General features: G+C 45.7%; 1 protein-coding gene across 2 annotated transcripts; it reads right to left on the reverse strand.

Moving 5' to 3' along the window:
• Positions 1 to 1,707: 1,707 nt before the first annotated feature.
• VSIG10 (V-set and immunoglobulin domain containing 10) lies at positions 1,708 to 22,333 on the reverse strand. 2 transcript variants are annotated; one of them, XM_063315555.1, is made up of 9 exons: positions 22,222 to 22,333; positions 17,104 to 17,388; positions 11,604 to 11,909; positions 10,495 to 10,770; positions 8,264 to 8,557; positions 6,468 to 6,578; positions 5,382 to 5,394; positions 3,888 to 4,021; positions 1,708 to 2,126 (listed from the first exon to the last, which is right to left on the reverse strand). In XM_063315555.1, the coding sequence occupies exons 1-9, from the start codon at positions 22,286 to 22,288 to the stop codon at positions 2,065 to 2,067; spliced, it is 1,548 nt and encodes a 515-aa protein (XP_063171625.1). In that variant the 5' UTR covers positions 22,289 to 22,333; the 3' UTR covers positions 1,708 to 2,064. The 2 variants fall into 2 exon arrangements, with proteins under 2 accessions (XP_063171625.1, XP_063171624.1); XM_063315554.1 differs by lacking the exons at positions 1,708 to 2,126; positions 3,888 to 4,021 and having other exon boundaries at positions 5,269 to 5,394; positions 22,168 to 22,329.
• Positions 22,334 to 22,738: the final 405 nt, after the last annotated feature.

The following is a 22,738-nucleotide window of genomic DNA, read 5'->3' on the forward strand; positions in this document are numbered from 1 at the left end:
AAGGCCTGATTTTTCTATATGACTGAAGTGCCATCAGCATGAAAACATCCTGTTAATGGGAGGAAAAAGGTTCTGCAGACCTAAAATCAGCCAACCTCTGAATTCCAATGAGACGAGAAAAAGAGCTTTTCAAGCTGGAGGGTCTATTAGAGGACATCTATTCCACCCCACCCAGAATCTCTCCCTCCAGCTGCTACTTGATATTCAGCAAGCAGGGAGGGGATCTCACTCCCCCTCCCCGTGGTTCTATTACCCGCTTTTGCTATTTTATATCTACAGTATCTATCTCTCTATCTATGGAGTCCTTGGTGCTCTCTGAGCCTTGTTGTTTTCTTGCAGATGTTTCACTGCCAGACTAGGCAACATCTTCAGTGCAAAGAAGGAGTGGGCCTTGCTCTCAGTTTATATACTGTGGCTTGCCCTGCTTGTGTTGGTGGGGGTGTTGTTCTCTCCTTGGGAGTTGATTGGGCTGTTGAAAACTCCCAAGGAGAGAACAACACCCCCACCAACACAAGCAGGGCAAGTCACTATATATAAACAGAAAGCAAGGCCCACTCCTTCTTCGTACTGAAGATGTTGCCTGGCCTGGCAATGAAATGTCTGCAAGAAAACAACAAGGCTCAGAGAACACCACAGACTCCACAGTTCAACACTGAGCTACAAACATTTGCTTCGATTGGTATCTATCCATCTTCAACCTAAAATTATTCTCCTGTAATTTGAGCATCTGAGATCTAATCCTGCCACCTGGGCAGTAGGGAATAAATCTTTAGTTGGCTACATCACTCATCCTAAAACACAGGGTTGTTTTAACATTATCTGTTGTTGGATAAGCCATAGTGGCCAGAATCACACATCATCCTAAGCCAAAAATCATGGTTTAAGAACCTAACCACAACCGTTAGCTTTATACACTGTGCTAAGCCTCAGCCTAACAAACTACATGTCAGCTGGGAGGAATGTGTGAGACATGATGGTCCTCTTGGTATTGAGTGGCAGCACAACACCCCCGTTTTCTCAAGATAAGATATACTTCTTGATATGACCCGCTTAAGGACAGCAAAATAGAGATATTGCACCACTCAAAAAGGATTGTGTGTGTACGGAAAGGCCATGCAAGGATCATCTTCATGACAGCCACAAAGAGGGTCCAAGTTTGTCAAACATCCTGACAATTCATACCCAACTCTTTCCAGCTTTTGCCCTTTTGTCATAGGACCCATTTTTATGCATTCTTCTAGCGTAGCTCAGACTGACCATGTACCTTGGCAGATGGCAGCTGCAGTTGCTCCTACCATTCACAGACTGCTGAGGATCCCAGAAATGAGCAAGCAGAGGCATGCAGTTTAGTGATGCCACATCAGCTTCGCATGAAGAAGCTTCCAAGTTCAATACCCAGGTAGAGCTGTGATAGACTCCTGCCTGAAGTCCCTCCCAAATTTCTGCATCTTGTTTTACGTGACATAGGGCAAGACGGACCATGATCTTTCTCAGTTACTTTCTATGTCTGAGCCCTTGAGGACACAAAGTGTTCTTAGCTGCCTCAAGTAATCTGCAACTATGCAAGCCGATGTTTCCCTGTCCAGTTTTTTTTTCCAGCAGCAGCCGTTGTGACACTTCCCTTCCCTGAAAAAGACACTACAAGCTTTGACCCATATTCTTGTCAGATCCAAAGAGGATCTAAGCCGGGAACCCGGGATCCAGGACCAGCTGGGAAACCTCCCCCTGTTCCTCCAGCCCTTCTGCAGGGCCACGATGCTTCTTGTCCATAGAAAGTTGTCCCTGGGATCATATGAATGCTTCTTCCTCTAGCTCTGAAAAAACCATCCCATTCCTATCCTCAGAAAGGTGGTTTCAAACTCCACAGGACAGGCAGCTCAGCAAAGTAGCAACACAGGGGAGGAATACAATGAGAGGCACAAAGATAAGCCCAGGTGGTGCCCAACTGTGCAGGAATCCTTTGGCTGCTGAGAACAATTGTCTTTCCTTGTTGGGGTCCAGACCCAGCCACTCTGCAAGACTGCTTTTGTTTGTAGTGCATAAGGCAAAGAAAGGGATCACCCTCTATGCCGTGCGTTGGGACATCTGGGTTTCTTCCAGGGAGATGAATGTTTCTGGAAAGGAGCCTAAAAAAAAAATGCACATAAATTAAAAGCGATAGCCAGGGTATGGTTAGCAGCTCTACCAAGTCACCTGGCTTCCTCATTCCCTCCCTTCCATATTATAACTGGTTTTATATTACAAGCGGTCCTTGCTTAATTACCACAATGGGGACTGGAATTTTGGTTGCTAAGCGAAGCAGTCATTAAGCAAATCCGACCTGATTTTACGACCTTTTGTGACAGTCATTAAGTGAACCATGAGGTTGTTAAGTGAATCACGTGGTTCCCCATTCATTTTGCTTGCCGGAAGCCAGCTGGGAAGGTCAAAAACGGCGATCATGTGACCATGGGATGCTGCAACGGTCGTAAATGTGAACTGGTTCCCAAGTGCCCAAATTGTGATCACATAAGCATGGGGATGCTGCAACGGTCGTAGGTGCGAGGACCTATCATAAGTCAGTTTTTTCAGCACTGTTATAAGTGCAAACCATCTATAAATGAATAGTTGTTAAGCAAGGACTACCTGTATTATGGTTGGTCACAAAGTCAGCCAGATGTTTAGACTGGATTTAGCATTTGGCCACCTATCGAATCCTTCCCAAGGACCTGGGATAGGCAGATGTTGTGGTTTAATAATATTAAAGATATTGTTGCAGGATGAAAGCTGTTCCAAGTAAAGCTGTCTTTTGCAATTGACTTCTGCACTGATTTTGTCAGTGCCAATGGTATTCAAGTGGTGCTCCAGATGTTTGAGGACCAAAACAAAGTTTATTTTTACATCCTTTACATAAAAACATAATGAAAGTGAAACATAGCTAGTAGAATTGCTCTCCAGTTTTATGATGAATGAGCTCCTCCTTTTGCTACATGAGAAATTAGAAATTATTAACAACTTTGGGAAGCTGGTGGGAACCACGCCCAAAGTTTATGGTCCATAGTTGTGCCTCTGCAACTGTGATGGTATGTGGGCAAGACCTTGGGAGACTGGGCCAAGAGATGCTGCCTAGGGAACGGTCAGATAAGAGGCAGCTTAGCCTGTGGCTGCATAATGGGTGGGGCAAGAGGCTCAGAAGGGACCCTCCCTAGTTTTTCAGGCTGTAAAGGAGATGGGGGGATGAGTCTGAAGGGGAGGGTGATATAATGGTATGTGGGCAAGACTTTGGGAGACTGGGCCAAGAGATGGTAAGAGATGCTGCCTAGGGAACAGTCAGATAAGAGGCAGCATAGCCCACAGCTGCATAGTGGGCGGTGCAGTAACTGATAGAGTGAAACAGGGGCATGGTCAGGAAGTCAGAATGGTGGCCACAATGATGCAGTTGAAGTGCCACCTAGTTTTTAACTGCATCGTATCTAAAAACCAAGTAAAACTTTGCCTGCACCATCACAGCTGCCACCTTGACATTTTTACCACAACCCACAGACATCCCTGCATCAAGGATTTTGTCTGGTTTTGTTTCTTTGGTTTTTCAACCAAGCTGAGTCTCGAAAGTGACAGTGCTCCAAATAACGCTTGGAGGAGAAATCACTTTAACGGTGTTTTACGAGATCCGTTCGTAAGAAGCCATCCCCAGACCGACACACAAGCCAAAGTCTAGTTCTCCTTTGACGGTTCAAGATGCTCTGATGCATTTCTCTCGGTTTGAAAAAGACCTAAGAAGGGCACTGATGAGAAAAAAATGTAAAAAAGCCATTCCCTTTTGGCACTCGGCCCTTGAAGGTGCAGGAACACAATGGGGCAGAATAATTCCTGCGTGCCCTTGAGTTCCCCAACTTCACTCCACTTACTTTCAGTAGATCTGGTAGGATATCCATTCCCCATCCCTTCCATCTGATGCAAAGTGGGCTCCCCGGTGGCTTCCAGGTCCAGATCCTCTTCTTCCGAGTCCACTAGTTCAAGGATGTCACTGGCATCTTGATTCCTGAGATTAAGACAACACTAAGACCACAAGGAAGCAGCCAAGGGACCTTTTCTTCTCCTTCCTGTTAGAGGGACCATCCCTGCCAGATGATTTTTAATAAATGAGCGCCTTGACCTTTGACAACGTGACCCAGCCTGAGATGTGGCAGATAGGTCACATTCCACCCCCCAGCTGGAAATCATGGGAGAAGTTATCAAGTATACCTGCAGGGGATTGTTGGGGTACCACAACTATTGGGTACTCTGAGATATAGAGCTGGTCTAGTGGTTAAGGCACCAGGCTAGAATCCAGGAGACTGTGAGTTCTAGTTCCGCTTTAGGCACAAAGTCAATTGGGTGACCTTGGGCCTGTCACCTTCTCTTAGCCCTAGGAAGCAGGCAATGGCAACCCACTTCTGAAACCCCTTGCCAAGAAAACTGCAGGGACTTGTCCAGGCAGTCTCTGAGATTGAAGTTATGCTAGAAGTGCATAACACTAAGCCAAGCCAACGCAATAACTTGATATCTTAGTGGCACAAGAGCCAGTTTGGTCTAGTGGTTAAAGGCACCAGGCTAAAGACCAGGAATCTGTGAGTTCTAGTCCCACCTTAGGCATGAAAGCCAGCTGGGTGACCTTGGGCCAGTCCCTCTTTCTCAGCCCAAGAGCCAATCAGGCGTGGTAGGAGAGTTCTAGTCCCGCCTTAGGCATGAAAGCCAGCTGGGTGACCTGGGGCCAGTCCCTCTTTCTCAGCCCAAGAGCCAATCAGGCGTGGTAGGAGAGTTCTAGTCCCGCCTTAGGCATGAAAGCCAGCTGGGTGACCTGGGGCCAGTCCCTCTTTCTCAGCCCAAGAGCCAATCAGGCGTGGTAGGAGAGTTCTAGTCCCGCCTTAGGCACGAAAGCCAGCTGGGTGACCTGGGGCCAGTCCCTCTTTCTCAGCCCAAGAGCCAATCAGGCATGGTAGGAGAGTTCTAGTCCCGCCTTAGGCATGAAAGCCGGCTGGGTGACCTTGGGCCAGTCCCTCCCTCTCAGCCCAACCCACCTCACAGGGTGGTTGTTGTGGGGAAAATAGAAGTAGGAAGGAGTATTTAGGTATGTTCGCCGCCTTGAGTTACTTATAAAAATAATAAAGGCAGGATAAAAAAACCTAATTTTTTAAAATGTTATGCTTAAAAATAAGTGGCATAGTTCTTTCTTGCCCAACCCTAACCCCAATGAACCTGTTAGTTTTTTATTCACTGGGTGGGGCTTTACACAAATTCGCATACTGTATCATTTTAGGGGGGGCCACAGTACCACAAAGTTTGACCATCCCTGCTCTAAGTGATGGCCTCTGTCGATGAAGCTGGTTGAGACTTTCTAGTGAAGAAATAAAGACACTTACCGAAGCATGTTCCCTGGAAACACAAAAGAGAGGAGAAAAAATATATATACTTTTATTAAAAAGCTAGACATTTGCTTTCTAAGATTATATGGTAAGCATTTAATGCAATGTCAAACGTCAACAGTTGGAAGGGCGTCCCAATATATTCCAAAGATTTTCTTTTTCAAAGTTTCTGTAAGATTGCCTAAAGCGTAACCTAAGGAACACACATTTTGAAACCACAATGCATTCAGCTGGCTAGATTACTCTCGTAAGTACGTGAGGTGTGAATGGACTGCCCTTGATGGTGAGAAATATCAACTGGTTTTGATCCCTGTGGGGCACAGGACTTTGTAAAACGATTTCATTGTGTGTCAGTTGCGTTCCAGAGCCCAATTCAAGGGATTGGCATTGTCTGCAGGACCTTGCTGCTTCTGTTGTCATGACAAAAACAACATCGCAAGGCAAGCTCCTCCTACTCGCAGCCTGGGTGTGATGTCATGACACTGATAGAAAACGGGCATGGCTTTCGCCCGACGGGGCAATGCTAAACATCATCAATTCCATCGGATGCTTTCTCCCTTTCTCCCTGTTTCTTTCCAAAATGCTCCAAGACCAGCCAGTGGAATCTTGCACACAGCCTATCTTTTGCAAATATTCTGCCATCATCTGCTGAAAGCAGGGCATTTTCCCAGGTCTCTGCAACATTTCGGATTTCTTTTTGTTCAAAATGGTGGCTCTTCGATTCTTTTTGGTTGGCAAGCAAGCAAGAGGTTTTACTTTTCTACTGGATTTTCAGGAGGTGCACGTTAATGTTTCTGCCACAATCCCTATTCGTATGGGTGCGTGGGAGAAAAAGATCGGCAATGCAATTTAAATGGCCTATGATTCCCTGCAAAACTGACTTAATTGCTGACGTGCTGATAAATGGGCTTCAACAGATTCCCCTCTTGCTTTTCAACGGGGGTTTTCAAGGCACTGTTTTGAAACTGGGGCATCTTCACAGAAAAAGCCCTGTGTTTGGTTGCTACCGGCTTTGCTGCACATGATCTAGGACTTCTGCAACAGGATCCCTAATGAATGATCTTCTGGAATAAACTCTCTCACCTTTGAGGCACACGTGAGGTCCAGCATATAGAAGGATTCCAGAAAAGATCAGAATTCCCAACAATAAAAGGACTACGATGGTTCCCACAATGCCAGCAATGTTCACAGGTTCTGGAGAGAAAGTTGGAGTGGGTAGAGAGAAAGGGCATTGAGATGGTAACATTAACAAACTTTTTTTTAATCCCCCCCCCGCCCCCCAAATGGAAATCCACTACCCTTCAAGAATAAATCAATCTTTTCAGCTATGATAACAAAACATACATGCCACGGTGGAGTAACAGTAATAAAACTGGTTGTGGCTATTTATTTACTGTAAGTAGAACTTTCAACTAAGCAATTGCGAAATAGAATATTCTTGCAAAATTCTGGCCTGACATGACTTTCCACAAATTCTTCCATTCTGTCTCCATTTATCACCCTGCTAAGTAGACATACATTATAATCGATACGTTAGCATTTTATGGAGTATAGATTTTAGATAGATAGGTAGAGATAGAGAGATAGAAATAGAGATAGAATGTATTTTTGACTTATTTATGGCACTGAATTCTGGAAAAATTCTGAGTACAGAAGCCAGGCTGAACCAACTGTATAAAAGGCCTTTGGTGCAAAGCTGGGGAAATCTCTGGGTTAATTGCACCAGATCAGTTAAAATTTCTGGGGGGGAAACTCTCTGTCTCTGTGTGTGTGCATGTAAGGGCACTCAACAAGTTCCATTCTAATATTCAGAGCAAAAATCGCTAGGTCGAAAGAGTTCAAGCATTTGACCTCTGGTACTACGCTCCGGTTAGTGAATTTCAGAATTCTGGAAGTGGCTTGCTGAAAACCTCTCCCCTTTTTTCTCCCTACCAGTGCTCATTTAACGGGATAAAAGGAAGTGTGCCTTTTTTCTTTTCTTCTTTTCCTTTCAAAGGAGAAGAAAAAGTTGATGAAATTGTCCCAAATAGAGTGTAACCCCATGGAAGCCAAGGTGTGAATGGCCTGCCTTTCATTATACAACCCTCTGTCCAGCAGTCTGCAGCCTCCCTGCCTTCTCCCATCACCACCTAACAGCCTGCAGCTTTCCTGGTTTCCCACATTTAACAGTCTGCATCCTCCTTGTCTTCCCACACGTCCATGTAATCCCAAGATAAAATGTTGTAAAGAAACTTTCTCACAGGACACTTTTTCCAATTGGGAAGCAGGAGCAATGAGGAAAACTTCAGGAGCCTGAAAAGATGTGGATCAGAAAACAGCAGCAGCCATTACATCCTCTGCCATGTCTGAGAATTTGCAAAGTTCCCCAACCCTCCCAAGAGAAACTCAAAAGGAATCCTCAAGCATCCTGGGAGGGAGGGAAGCATCCTGGGAGGGAGGGAGGGAGGGAGGGAAGGAAGGAAGGAAGGAAGGAAGGAGTTGAAAAATTGCAAGGCAGATTTCAGTACAGCTTTATCTATAAGTACAGTAAAAAGAAACACAATCCTTGCCTAGCCCAGCTTTCTTAATTGAAAACACAATCCACTTGCTAAATCTAATCAATCGGTCTTGCTAAATCAACAACCAACTTGCTAGAACCAACTCTTTTCTGCCAGGTGAGAAATTCCACTCCTAGATGGGAGGGAAAAGCTTTGCAGGCATCAGATAAAAGGGGTCAGAAATACCTTTCATTACTGGCAGGCATCACAGGTTGCTGTTGTTTTTTTAATTTCTAAAGGCTTCTCTGGGGCTTGGACAAGATCCAAGGAACTTGTGCAAACAGCGTTCTGCCTTTTACTTCCAACAGGCCAAAGCGCCACTGTTTAAACAGTGTTACTTACCGGTCACCTTCAAGTGAACATACACCTCTTTCAAGCCCAGGGGGTTCTCAGCCTTGCAGAGGTAATACCCTTGGTCTGTGCTGGTGGAGCAATTCTGGATGACAAGGGTGGAGACCCTGCCCTTTTGGCTGATGAGAAACCTCCCACCTGACTGGATCTCTGTCTCCAGCTTAGAGAAATTGCGTAGCCAGGTGATCCTCGCAGGTGGGTTGCCGGCAGTCAGTTCGCAGGTCATTGCCACTGATCTCCCCACAAAGCAGCTCTTCATTGGGTTGGATATGACCAAGGGGCCTTCTGAAGTGAGAGGAAAGCAAAGTTGAGCTGGAAGGACATCCTGCAACCTGTTGATGGACAATGTGTGTCTATCAGAAATGGCGTGTTGTAATCCCGTTCTGATCGGCATCACTAACATGGCTTGGCAACAGACGCCCTGCTTGGCATCCTGAAGTTCCCAGGTTCAACCATCAGCAAGTCCAGGGAGAGCTAAGAGTAATTCTGCCAAAAAGGCTGGAGAGACAGCACTTCTTAGATGCTCCTATGATGCACTATCATGCCCAGAATTTCACTGGCCTTTGGCCAAAGGACTGGGAATTGTAGCCCCAAGGAACCTAGGATCAGTATAGAGTAGATGATGATGATGATGATGAACTTTTTAGAGAGGTATAGAAACACAAATATAAAATAAAAGAACAAAGCCCATATGAGTAAACAAGGGACTTGAAAATGTCAAGGGAGTTATTGCTTTCTGGTATATTATAAATAAATTGAGAGCCAGTTTGGTGTAGTGGTTAAGGCATCAGGCTAGAAACCTAGAGACTGTGAGTTCTAGTCCTTCCTTAGGCACAAAGTCAGCTGGGTGATCTGGGCCAGCCACTTTCTCTTAGCCCTGGGAAGGAGGCAACGGCAAACCACTTCTGAAAAACCTTGCCAAGAAAACTGCAGGGACTTGTCCAGGCAGTCTCCAAGAATCGGACACGATTGAACGGATTAAAAAAAAAGGAAATGATTAATGATTGGATATAGTATGTTGGTTTAAATAACTAAAAATCACTATTAAACTTTAAGCAAGGACAAATATTCCTGAGGGAGCCAGGTTGGTGTAGTGGTTTAAGGTGCTAGGCTAGAAACTGGGAGACCGTGAGTTCTAGTCCTGCCTTGGGCATGAAGCCATCTGGGTGACCTTGGGCCAGTCCCTCTCTCTCGGCCCTAGGAAGAAGAAGGCCAGGGCAAACCAAGTCCAAAATCTTGTCAAGAAAACTGCAGGGACTTGTCCAGGCAGTCGCCAGGACCCAACGTTGACTTGGAGGCACACCAAACAATGTTCTTATATTCTGGAAGGAGGCAGGCAAATCCTCTCCATGACCTTCTCACCGAAAACCACCCCTTTCTTCTTGGTTCTGGCTACTCCCAAAGCTGGCAGAAAGGTTCAATCACAGGGGTGATGGGGGCACCATTGGGAGACTTGAAAGACAAGGTGAGGGAGATAAATCGCCATGGAGAAAATCTACCTGTGTGGTTGCTAGGAGTCAAAAATGACTTGCCAGACCATCATCCATCCATCCATCACTCCCAAAGCCATGGAGGGAGGATTTGAAAGCACAATAGCTCTCTGTGTGCCTCTTTCCCTTTTTGAAGGGCTGCTATAGAGGGGGTGACCATCTAGCTCAGCCTTGCTCAACCTTCAGACCCTGGAGGAGCCCTTGAAATATTTTCCAGGCCTTGGGGAACCCCTGCCCATTCGGGCTCAAATACAGGCCAGAAGTTACAAAATTATGATATCCGTTTCATGTGTAGGCCTGGAGAGATGCATGAACAGTGTTTTTCAACCGAAAATAAAGGATGAAACTTACCTCTTTCACGTGAAGTTGCCCAAATTTGAAGCAATTTTTTAAATAAATCCTGATCTCCCAGGGAACCCCTAGGGACTTCTCATGGAACCCTAGGGTGCCACGGAACCCTGGTAGAGAAACCCTGATCTAGCATAACCCATTTCTGCCTCTCCTCTTTTCCATCACAACAAAACTTTCCTGCTATTTTGATTGCCACCATGAAAATGAAGTCTTCTGGGCCAAAGCAACGACCACCTAAGCTACCTGGGCCATCCCTTGCATCCAGAGCATGCCAAGAGATTAAGAGAACAGGCGGAGAAATCCCATCCAGCTCGTTAACCATTTGGAGTCTGGGAAGGTACCATGACGTTGCGCCATTTGGGAACGCCATCCTTGACTCACCCAACTGCAAGGTGCAGGTCTGGTTTTCCTCCCCATTCACAACATGGCTTCCACAGCATACAAAATCCTTGCCCAAAAGCTGGTGTGATCCTTGCAGAGACACTGCAGTAGCATCTGCAACGTGGGTAGCGTTGGCATCCAGGACTAGATCCTCTGGGTTGATCCACTGGACTGTAGGGGATGGGTAACCTCCAAGCCAGCTGCAGGACAGTTGCACCTTCTCAGAATTGTCCATGGAGGTCTGAGCCCAACATCTGGGTGACGACGGTGGGGGATCTGAAAAGCGAAGCTTGTGAGAGGACTGGGAAAGAGCCAGCCAATGGTTCCCCAAGCCCCATGCAGATATCTACTGATTTTATTTATATTTTTATTGCCCACTTTTTATCATTAGAGATAAATACTAAAATAGGGATCTAGGATCGGCTTTGACAATGACAGAAAAGAGACTCCCACTGGCTGTAGGGGAGAAACATCAGAGGGTGTAATGGTATGTGGGAAAGACCTTGGGAGAAGGGGGGAAGAGATGCTGCCTAGGAATGGTCAGGTAAGAGAGGACATAGCCCACAGCTGCATAATGGGTGGAGAAAGAGGTTCAGAAGGGACCCTCCCTAACCTCTCAAACTGTAAAAAGAGATGGTGGGAGATTTGTACCTTCAGACTTGCAAGATTCTGTTAATGTAGCCTTACAATAAAGTAGTATTAGCTCATCTGGTCATGTTTCCTGTCTGGTCTGCCTGGGAAGGCTGACATCAGTCTTGCAAGTGCCATAAAAATGGTCGTAAGATTGGGTCTGGTCACAGGGTGACTCGACTTACGACCCTGACTTAACGATGGAAATTCCAGCCCCAATTATGATCGTAAGTAAAGGACTACCTGTAGTGTCAATGAATGCAACATTTCAGGGAATCTGAAACCCCACTTTGCAGAAATCATTCCTTAAAGAAGGTGTAGCAGCGACTGATCCTGCCCTCCCATGCCCAATAAAACTTCTCTGGGAATTTCCTGCTCCTTCTTCTTTCGCAGAACCTGGCCACAGCACTGAGCATTTCCAGAAAGGCAACGTGCCCTGGGAAAAATGACCCCCCTCCAGAATTTCTTGTCATACGTACAGTAGATCAAGAGTTCCCGCGTGACAGACCTCTGGCGTTGGCTCAACAAGTTGGTGGCCAAACACGAGTAATTCCCTTGGTAGCTGGGCAAGACGTTGTGGAGGACAAAAAAACTGTGTGAGCTGTTGACTTCAGTAAATTGCTCCTGTACAGAGCCAAATGGGTTAAAATCCCACTCAGTGGCGGATTCAGGCCAGGAGTCGCTGGTGCAGGTGAAGTTCAAGATGTCGTGTCTCTTGGCATAAAGTGTGCCGTTTGGCAATTCCATGGTGGGAGAAATGTTGACCTCCACCTGGTCTGGTCCACCTGGAGAGCAAGCAAGCCAAAATAAAATTGCTAATTATTTCACTGATGTCGTGGACTGCTCTTTAAAATTTGATGTTGGAGTTTTAAGGAGGGAAATGGACCCTTGCGCATCCGCAAGGTTCAAGGCACTCATCTTCCCAAACTCTGAGCCACATGCTTGCAGCCACAATTTACAGGTAGTCCTTGCTTAACAACCATTTGTTTAGTGATAGTTCTGACTTACGACGGTGCTGAAAAAAAACTCAACTTGCAGCCGGTCCTCACACTTATGACCGCTGCGGCGTCCCCACAATCATGTGATCACAATTTGGGCACTTGGCAAGCAGTTTGCACTTACGACCTTCGCAGCGTCCAGTGGTCACATGATCACCAGTTTCGACCTTCTCGGCCGGCTTCTGGCAAGCAAAATCAATGGGGAACTGATTTGCTTAACGACCACAGGGTTTGCTTAACACCCACGGTGATTCGCTTAATGACTGCTGCAAAAAAAGGTCATAAAATCGGGCCAGATTCACTTAATGACCGCTTCGTTTAGCAATCAAAATTCTGGTCCCAATTGTGGTCGTTAAGCAAGGACTACCAGTAGATGCTCCTTCTGGTTCTGACAGATATTCAGAGTGTTTCCTTGAACTGCTAAACCACACTGGCCCTTGCACACATATCCATCTTGGCCAATTCCATTAACTTCGCCTACCATTCTTCCATTGGAGGTATTTGTAAGTCCTTCCACCTCTGTGTGTGGAAAAAGTCTTGCTGCTGTTATCATATAGAGAGGCAAAGTCCCATGTTTTCTTTCAATCTGTTTATCCATCACACCTAAAAGGAAAACCTCTGGTTTCATTTGTACGTTTATTTTGAGGCCATGGAGGGCTTTCAAGGTAACACCCAGCACCTTGAGTTGCACCTGGCAGCCAATGCAGCTCGCCGAGCAGTGGTGACACACGGGCACAACAAGAAGGGCCCGTTACATGCACACCGTTGCATTTCAAACCAGCTGCAGCTTCCAGGTGGGGTGGGCATAGCCTCAACATGCCAAGCCAAGCTTCTCCACAAGGCCAAAGCAGCAGGCAGAGATACACAGGAGCAGGTGGCAGCAGCCAACTTGGATCCGAGCCCAGGGCAAGTCCAGGCAATGTGGGCCCCCCCACAGGAACTAAAGTGGCTGCATGCATTTTCCAGTGCACCTGCTAAAAGTTCTGCCCTATTTTTTTTAACCATGATTTGAATTTAAAGATGGGAACCTGGCATGCCACAAAGCCAGACGCCACCTGGGTCAGCCCCTTCTCCTTTATTTACAGGAAGGCCACGGAGATGCTGTCACCGTTCTTAGAACCTGTAACTTCTTACTTATGTTCTTAGAAATACATTCTTAGAAATGTAAATGAATACGCTGAATAAATAAAACAGTGAAATAAATGGTGACTGGCAATTTCTCCAGCCTTTTGCTTTATATGTATATATGTATATGTTCGTGTGTGTGTACACGTGTTTGTATGTTATATTGCTATTTCAAAGTGTATATCACCCGGATTGCCAATTTTCATCTCTTTTTCTCCTTGGTTGCATCTATGTAGCCTGAGCAAGCCCCTTGGTGTATTTTGATTTAATATTGTCCTTTAGCCAACATTCTTTGTTCGTAGGTGTCTTTCCTAATTATCCTGACACTGCCAATGTAGTACTGGATATTTGAGTACCGGTTCTCTTGTGCTGCTTAATGACTGCAATAAAGTTATTTCAACTAGTTTGGGACAATACCAAGAACCTGCTCCCCAAATTCCAAGCATGGCCCCTGGCCTTAAAGGGCTGTCTCCCCCACCCTCCAGGGAAAGGCAGAATCGGTGCACAACGGGTAACGTTCCCAAACTTTTGGAAACTGCCCTGTTACCAACATGCACTATACTTCCATGCTTGGAAGACGGCTGCCCTCTGGTTCAGTCCACATTTCCAGGTTTCCCTCCAGACCCGCCCCCTTAAAAGTACTGGGCGGGTATAAACCTGCCCCATTTGGTGGGTGCTGCCGCGATCCAGTTAAAATGGGTGTGGCTCTCGTCAGCCACAAGCAAATAGTAGAACTACGGGCAAGCCACACCTTGAAAGCAAATAAGAAGCTGCCATAGGAGTTTTATATGGTAACCGCACCAAGATTATTGTACGCGCAACGACAGAAGAATACGGAAATGGATTGTGAAAAGGTCAGAATTCGCAGACATGGCAGAATGGACCTGTTTGGTCAGAGAAAAAAGAATAAAACCTTTTTTTTTTTTTTGAAAGACTGGAAACCTTATACGGTATGGACTTTTTGCTGAAAGAAGAAAGAAATGGCATGATGATTTATGGATCTGAAGATTGAGAAAGACGTGGAACAAATGGGGGGGTTGAAGGGATCTGTATAACGTTGAAGAGTGAGGACGGAGAATAAGATTGTAATTATTTGTTGAAAAGAGGGTTGGAAGACACATATATTTCTAATTTTTGTTTCTTTTTCTTTTTCATTTTTTTCATTTGTTAGTTTTTTCATTCTTTGCACTTTTTCTTTTTTTCTTCCCTCTTTTCTTTTCCTTTTGATTTGTCTTTTATTCTTTGGAAAAACTTTTAATAAATATAATTTTAAAAAAAGAGTAAGCTGTGATAGCTTCTCTTTTTCCTTTCCTTTCCTTTCCTTTCCTTTCCTTTCCTTTTGTCTTTTATTCTATGGAAAAAACTTTTAATAAATACATTTAAAAAAAAAAGCTGTGGTAGTTTCTCTTTTTCTTTCTTTTCTTTGTTTTTCCTTTGATTTGTCTTTTATTCTATGGAAAAACTTTTAATAAATATAATAAAAATAATAAAAATAAGAAGCTGTGATCCAGAAACCTAATTCAAATCCCTTTAAACAGGATTCGACGAAAGCAGGGGATTAACATTCCCGTTTTACAGAAGAGGAAAACCAGAGTTGAAAATCAGCAGCAGCATCACAATACCGCGCCTTAGCATTTTTGTTTTTTTTCCAAAGCATTCCCATGAATGTCCTGTGGCAATCTTGTTTTTTTTTAATCTGTTCATCGTGTCTGATTCTCAGAGACTGCCTGGACATGTCCCTGCAGTTTTCTTGGCAGGTTTTTCAGAAATGGTTTTACACTGCCTCCTTTCAAGGGCTGAGAGAGAGTGACTGGCCCAAGGTGACCCAGCTGGCTTCGTGCCTAAGGCGGGACTAGAACTCCCAGTCTCCCAGTTTCTCGCCTGATGCCTGAACCATGACACCAAACTGGCTCTCTGTGGCAATCTTTACTATAAGGCTAAGTCAGTATTTTCACTCATATTGCAAAAGAGGAATTTCCCCCATTTTCTCCCACCAAACCCCTTCCACATCTATCCTCATTCCTCCCTTACTTGCTCAACGGGAAGCTGAGCACTGAAAATAAAGCAACAATTCCCATTGTTGCTTTATTTTCAATGCTCAGCTTCCTGTTACCTTTTCAGAAAGGTTCAGCGCTGCCGGCAACTCGTTTATCTTTCAAGAGAAAATTGCTTTTCAGGTGGCAGATAAATAAGTTATGAACGGGTTACCCTTAGCTGCAACAGGCATTATTTCATTCTCCGACCATTTGGATAGCTGTAAAAGGAGACCGCAGATGTAAACAAGGAGAATAGAAGAATGATGAGCATTTGGCTTGCTGGCCAAAGATGGTTTTTACATTCCGAGATAATGTTGCTCTGAAATTAGATATCAGGAAGGAGAAACAAGGACAAGATTTGCCTCTGTGACATTTTCAGGTGCTTTCTTGGAGGTGTTTAGCAAGGCACCATGACAAACAAGTTCCCTTTGGCCTGATCTGGAAAGCTCTTTTAGTCGAAGGTGAAACTGAATTTTGCAGCATTGGGTAGGGCAGCTCAGCCTCTTCTGAACTCCAGAAACCAGAAGCCAGCTTCTGCTAATGTATACAACACACTTAAGAGCAGGTGGCTAAAAAGACATTAGTCTCAAAGCTTGGAAAGCCATCTCTGAAGAGGCAGTGGGTGGATAAATAGTCTGAGTTAGAATCAAGTAGCTCCCTCTGTTGCAAGAAGATCTGCGCTAGAAGGACCAAGAGTGTGAACCAACTCAACGCAAATTATTGTGGAGGGCAGAGGGAGTGGCCTTGAAGGACAGGAGGAGGAGCTGTTACCGAGTGGGAATCACCCACTTCTTGGTTCCTGTTCTATTCAGGTAGCAAGCCATTAACAGCAAATGGTTCCATTACATCTGTTCCGTGCGTGGCCGCTTCTGGGCCAAAATCAACTTTCTATCCTTGTAACAAGTTCTTCTTATTTCTGTAGTCCTGCAGAGGAAGCAACGTTGGGAACACACTTAGATACTCTGCCAGGTTTTTATAGGAAGACGAATCTGGATCTGCAAGTTACAGAATTGCTTTGATTCCAAGTACTACCTCAGCTGGTAGGGAATACTGCAGGTCCTAGGCTGTAGAGGGAAGAGGGAATGGCCTCAAAGGACAGGAGGAAGAGCCACCACTAAGACAATGGTCAGATAAGAGAGGCTTGAGCCCAGGCCAAGAAAGTAACGTGAGAAAACGTCTCAGACAAGCCCCTCCCATGAAGATTAAGTGATAGGGAAGCACATTCAGACTTTCAAGATTCTGTTACTGTAGCTTTACAATAAAGTAGACCTGACGTCTATGACATCGGTTTCTTAGCCTGGCCTACCTTGTTGGGCTGACAATTATACAGGTAATCCTTGACATACGACCACAACCAGGACTGGAACTTCCATCACTAAACAATGCGGTCGTTAAGTGAGTTGAGCCCGATTTTATGACCTTTTTGCCACAGTTGTTAGGCAAATCATACAGTCATTAAGCGAACCCGGCTTCCCCCATTGACTTTGCTTGTCGGAAGCCCCCTGGGAAGGTCGCAAATAGCGATCATGTGACCCCAGGATGCTGCAACTGTCAAAAATACATGCAGGTTGCCAAGCGCCTGAATTTTGATCGTGTGACTGTGGGGACACTGCAATGGCTGTAAGTGCAAGGACCGGTTGTAAGTCACTTTTTTCAGCACCATCATAACTTCGAACAGTTGTTAAACAAATGGTCCTAGGTCGAGGACTATCTGTATATTTAATGCAGCCAACATACCTGCATACATTGTCTACGTGCTGCCCCGCCATATTTTCTGAGCATCCAAACCACCTCTTTAAGCAGGATGGAGAAAGACTTACTGGCCACCAGTAACTGGATCCTGTGGGTATGGTTGGTCTCAGCCACCATCTCACGGCACACATAGGTTCCCTGGTCCTGCAAACGCAGTCCCAAAATGTGTAAAGAGCTGTTTCCCACCAAGGAAAAGCGAGCGTCTGAAGGCAGCTTGCCATCTGAGGAGAAGAGCATGGGGATAGCACCGGGCTCGCCGTGAAACCATTCTACCATATCTGCTTGGGGAGATGCATTCCGGCATCGCAGAGTCACTTCCCCGTCAAGTTCGCCCACTGCCACTTCTTCGGTTCCTGAGGAAGAGCAGGGGAAAAGATTATTTATTTAAATGTTCAAATTTCCAGACTGCCCAATTCCAAGGACTCTGGGGGACTTCGCCTATATCAGGGCTCCTCAACCAGGGTTCCGTGGCACCCTCAGGTGCCGCAAGAGGTCCCTAGGGGTTCCCCGGGAGATCACGATTTATTTAAAAAATTATTTCCAATTTGGGCAACTTCCCATTAAAGAGGTAAGTTTCCTTCTTTATTTTCAGTTTAAGAACATTGTTAATGCATTTATACAGGCCTACCCATGAAACGAATAGAATAATTTTGTAACTTCTGGCCTGTATTTGAGCCTGACTGGGCAGGGGTTTTCTGAGGCCTGGAAAATATTTCAGGGGTTCCTCTGGGGTCAAACAGTTGAGGAAGGCTGGCCTAAACAGTAAAAACCAACATGAAACCACAAAAGATAGCATTGTGGGGAGTGAGGAACAGCTAACTCCCTTCCTGCACATAAAACAGTCCCTACCACCCCGATTATCTTAATGCAGGGCCTGGGGAAAGAGCTGTGCTTCTTAGTGGCTGGTAAGGTGGGGACCATGCAACTCTCTGGGGAGATGCTGTCCAAACGGCAGGTGCTGCAACAGAGAAGGGTCCAGATATTGCTTGACTGGTGGGACCAGAAAAATGTTAATTCTGCCAGATCTTACAGGGTGGTGAATTGTGGGAAAGAGGCGGTCCTTCAAATAACCAGGTTCTTTGCACGTATGGCTTTAAAAGGGGCAGCCAACATCTTTAACTGCAGCAGGAAACCAACTGGTGCAGCTGATGGAGCATGGGTGCTCCATGAGCCTGGTGTGGCCTGCTCACCATTGCTTGGGCCACTGCATTCTGTACCAGCTGCAGATTCTAAACCAGTTTTCTCAACCTTGGCAACTTTTAAGATGGGTGGACTTCGACTCCCAGAATTCCCCAGCCAGCATAGCTCGAAGTCGAAGTCCACTCATCTTAAAATTGCCAAGGTTGAGAAACACTGTTCTAAACAGCCTTCAAGGGCAGCCCCATGTAAAGCGCATTGCAATAGTCTTTCTGCAAGGCAACTAATGCATGAATGACTGTAGGAAGACCGCCGGGTCCAGGAAAAGGCATAACTAATGCACAAGATGGAGCTGTGCGAAAAAGCCCCTGGCCACAGCTGCCAGATGCTCCTCAAGCAGGAACTGTGAATCCAGGAGGATTTTCACTGCCTTTAAAAAAATGTTCTATTTGATAACGATTTTCTGCTTCCAAAGGTGCACCAATCTGTCAGCGACAGTGATAAGATACTGAAATTGTTTATACTTGTCTTGATGAAGGGGGAAGTCATTTCTTTATATATCTTTTTTCATATATACATATACATATACACATATACACATACACACACGCTCTTGTTTTCTTTTTTGCACTGCTTAATTTTTCTTTTTTATATTTTTCTTAGTTTGCATTAGCTTTTTATCTCTGTATTTGTAAACTCTAATAAAAATTATTATTAAAAAAAAACCAAAGGTGCACCAATTTGAATTATCTTCCTTCCTTTCCTGTATTTTTTATTTTGTCCTTTGTTTAAAAAAGATCTTTTGTGGCCCATCAGTCCTTTAGGGAAGATGGAAATTGGAAGATCTAGTAAATTGGCTTGGCGTTTTTACTACATAATTTCACCAACCGAGCCAACACATTCATAACCCCTTGGTTTTGCAACACTAATAGAAACACCCCCCATCCCCGGTCCCCATTTGATATTTAAGGTTTCTCTCAGGAGTGTAGAGTTTCCTAGTCTGTAAAACCATGTTTAATAAACTAAATAGCAAACACTCTAAACTCAAAACAAATAATACTCAGCAGAGCATGGATGCCAGAACAGCCAGAAAGGTCATTAAAGCACTTGGGGGAGAAGAATAGGATTTATTTATTTGTTCATTTTATATAGCTGCCTTTTCACATATGTGACCCTGGCAGCTCACACAATAAAAATAACATGAAACAAGAAACAAATGCAAATAAGTAAGCCAACCAACAAAAAACTCATTAAAAGCCAATAAAACAACTCGAAACAATTAAAACCATAAAACATCTGCAGGAGAGCGCAATCTATACAGGTAGTCTTCACTTAACAACCATTTGTTTAGTGATGGTTCAGACTTATGACAGTGCTAAAAAACCTAACCTATGACCAGTCCTCATACTTACAACCGTTGCAGCATCCCCATGGTCATGTGACCATTATTCAGTCACTTGTCAACCAGTTTGCATTTATGACAATTGCAGTGTCCTGTGGTCATGTAATCACCATTTGTGGCCTTCCCAGCTAGCTTCTGGCAAGCAAAATCAATAAGGAACCACATGATTCGCTTAACAACCACATAGTTTGCTTAGTGCCCGTGGTGATTCACTTAACCACCACCACAAAAGGTTGTAAAATTGGGTCAGATTTGCTTAATGACCGCTTCACTTAGTAACCAAAATTCTGGTCCCAATTGTGGTCATTAAGTGAGGACTACCTTTATCTTACAAACAACATAGCCATTTTGCAGGCTCCATACCATTGAATACTCGGCCCCTTTCATCGTCCGGAACAAAATGACATACTCAGGTGCCCAATTATCTACAAAGACCATAAGGCAAGTAATACTCATTATGATAATTTTTTTTTAAAAAACCCTCATTGCTCCCTCAACATGGCTGTCTAAACAGAACATCCAGCTTTAGCTGCAGTGTATCTTATAATAACTTATGGGGGAGGTGCAAGAATGGGATGCTTCCTCTATGCCCACTTGGGGCCTAAATAGGACCTGCTGGTAATCCATTGCTGGGGTGTGCAGGGGGTGGAATCAATCCTCATTTGGGGTATCTAAATCTCTTCCGGTTCTGGGCGGATAAGAAATGCAACCACACCTTTCTGCAGCATTTTTAGTTTCGTGCATGTCTTTGGCCAAACGCTACCGGGACTTTGTCCCTGAGATAATGGGCTGGTTGCAATTCCTCATGCCAGTTGCTGCTTCTGTCTCTCTAATCAATATTATGCAGCCTCTGTTTACAAGCCACGGCTCTGAAAATCTAAAAGGCAGCAGTCCAAGTTGCTTGGAAAACTGCCTTTATATTCAGACATCTAGCATTTGTATTGGGTGTGCGCTTATAACCACGTGCAGTACAAACCTTACTTTTCCTCTCCACAACAACCCTGTGAGGTAGGTTGGGCTGAGCCCCGAGTCCTCAGTAGTTCCCCAGCTGAGGGGGAACTAGAACTGGGGTCTTTCCACTCTTTGTCCAACATCTGAACCACAACTCTACACAGACCTTGCTTCTGTTGAGTTAGGCTCATAGAGTTTCTCAACCTTAGCAACTTTAAGATGGGTGGACTTCGATTCCCAGAATTCCCCAGCCGGCTGGCTGGGGAATTCTGGGAGTTGAAGTCCGCCCATCTTAAAGTTGCCACGGCTGAGAAACACTGAGTTAGAGCTTCCATGCATCTAGCCCAGCATTGGGCATATCACCCTAAGCCATGATTTAACCACACTTGAGTAAATAAATTATGGCATGCTAGGTTTTAACAGCATGCTACCCTGAAATCACATCTACCACTGGAAACTAACATGAGACATGGGAAGAGCACTGCGGTTGCACGCTCTCCAGAACCAGAGATTGGCCTTGTACGCTTGCCAAGTGGAATGCACACTCATGGTGCTATATTAAGTCTGTGTGCAACAGGACCATTCCTCCCTCAGGCCTCTGTGTACAAACAGAGGCATTTTAAATTTTTCATTCTGTCAGTCTGTTTAGCTTTGTTGAAGGGGTCAACGGAAAAAGCACTGAAAAATCAACAACAAATCCATCACAATCCCGCACGCACTCTAACAGTGAAAGGGTTGGGCTTGACAAGGAAGAACTGGGTTGAACTTTTTCTATCCACAAATTCACAGATTAATTCTGGTTTAGTTTGTAATCCTGGGTGTCTTCTTTTAAACTCCCATTCACCAACTTTTTTTTTCTCTCTCTCTCTTTCTCTCCTTCTTTTTCTTTGTTTCTTTCTCTTTCTCTCTTTCTTTCTCTCATAAAAGTGCTTGGATTGCTGCTCCCCTTCCTAACTGTGCAGGGCAAACTTTTCAATTGCCCCTCCCTCCCTCCCTCCCTCCTTCACCCACCCATAACCCAACAGTTAGAAAAACTGTAAGCAATCCCAGAAAAATGTATGCATCTGGAGCCCCCCCCCCCCTTTAGAATTGGAAAAGCAGAACTGGCCGTTGTAGCTGGAAGTTCTTCTGAAGCTTGGGAAAAAAAGTATACAGTATTCCCGAATATTTGGGGAGCGGGGGGCCGAATGACGTCATAACCTCTAAATCCTGACTAGTCCAAAACTTGGCGGAATGGTGATCTAGTCGTGCAAGGCAGATCGTTGCAAGACGCGCACAGCCAGTCGAATTTTATGCAGGCAGAGATGGGGAGGCGGGGGGAGGCGATCCCGTTCCCAAAGAAACTTCGGAAGGCAAAGGAGGCGAGAGGGAAGGACTACATCCTTGTTTGGGGGTTGGGGGTAAAAGGCAGGATCTTCTCCCGAGTCCAACTCGACTCCTGGCGATGCGCCCATGCAGTTTTCTCATCCCACTTTCAAGGATGCTTTTCGATGGTCCCCATCCAGCCTAGTCCCTCCCCCGGATCTCCTAGTGGTCTCCCCTCCAGATTGGACCCCGGCCCTTCCCGGCTCAGCTCCCGAGTCCAACCCGCATCATCCCGCGGCTGCCACCTGCTCCCACCCTGGCGCTGCCCGGCTCTCACGAGCACCCTGAAAGACAGCTCGCCCTGTTCCCAGCTGCGCCCGCCCGCGGGTACCTGCAGCGCCCCCGCGCCCGCAGAGGGCCAGGACGAGGAGGACGCTCGCGGCCAGCCCGCTTCCCATGGCAGCCCGGAGCGGAGCAGCCGAAGCCAGCCGGCGCAGCTCCGCGGATTTACGGGGAGGGGGCGGGCGGAGAGGCGGGGAAACTCCCAGCGACTTCCCCGTCGGAGGCGGAGCGGCGGCCTCGCTTCGGGCGACGCGCTCCGCTCCTGCTTGGTCCGCCTAGCGTCGGTCGCTGGGAACCGGTCCCTTCCCAGCCACGAAGCGCAGCTGGGCCCCGAGGCTGCGCTTTAAACGCGGTGGCCAACGTGTCTGGGAGAGAAGGCTGCTGTGCTCCTTCCCGCCCACCGATGCATGCATGCATGCGCACGATATCTGGGCACAGCCTTACCAGATAGACAGACAGACAGACAGACAGACAAGCTATTTTCTATCCTAGGTTATGGCACAGGAGCCTGATTAACACTGGCAATAATAGTTGGCAATCTCGAGTTAGGGATGGCCACGTATCCT

This window comes from Candoia aspera, chromosome 15 (genome assembly GCF_035149785.1).
Source record: "Candoia aspera isolate rCanAsp1 chromosome 15, rCanAsp1.hap2, whole genome shotgun sequence".
NCBI classification, from domain to species: domain Eukaryota; kingdom Metazoa; phylum Chordata; class Lepidosauria; order Squamata; family Boidae; genus Candoia; species Candoia aspera.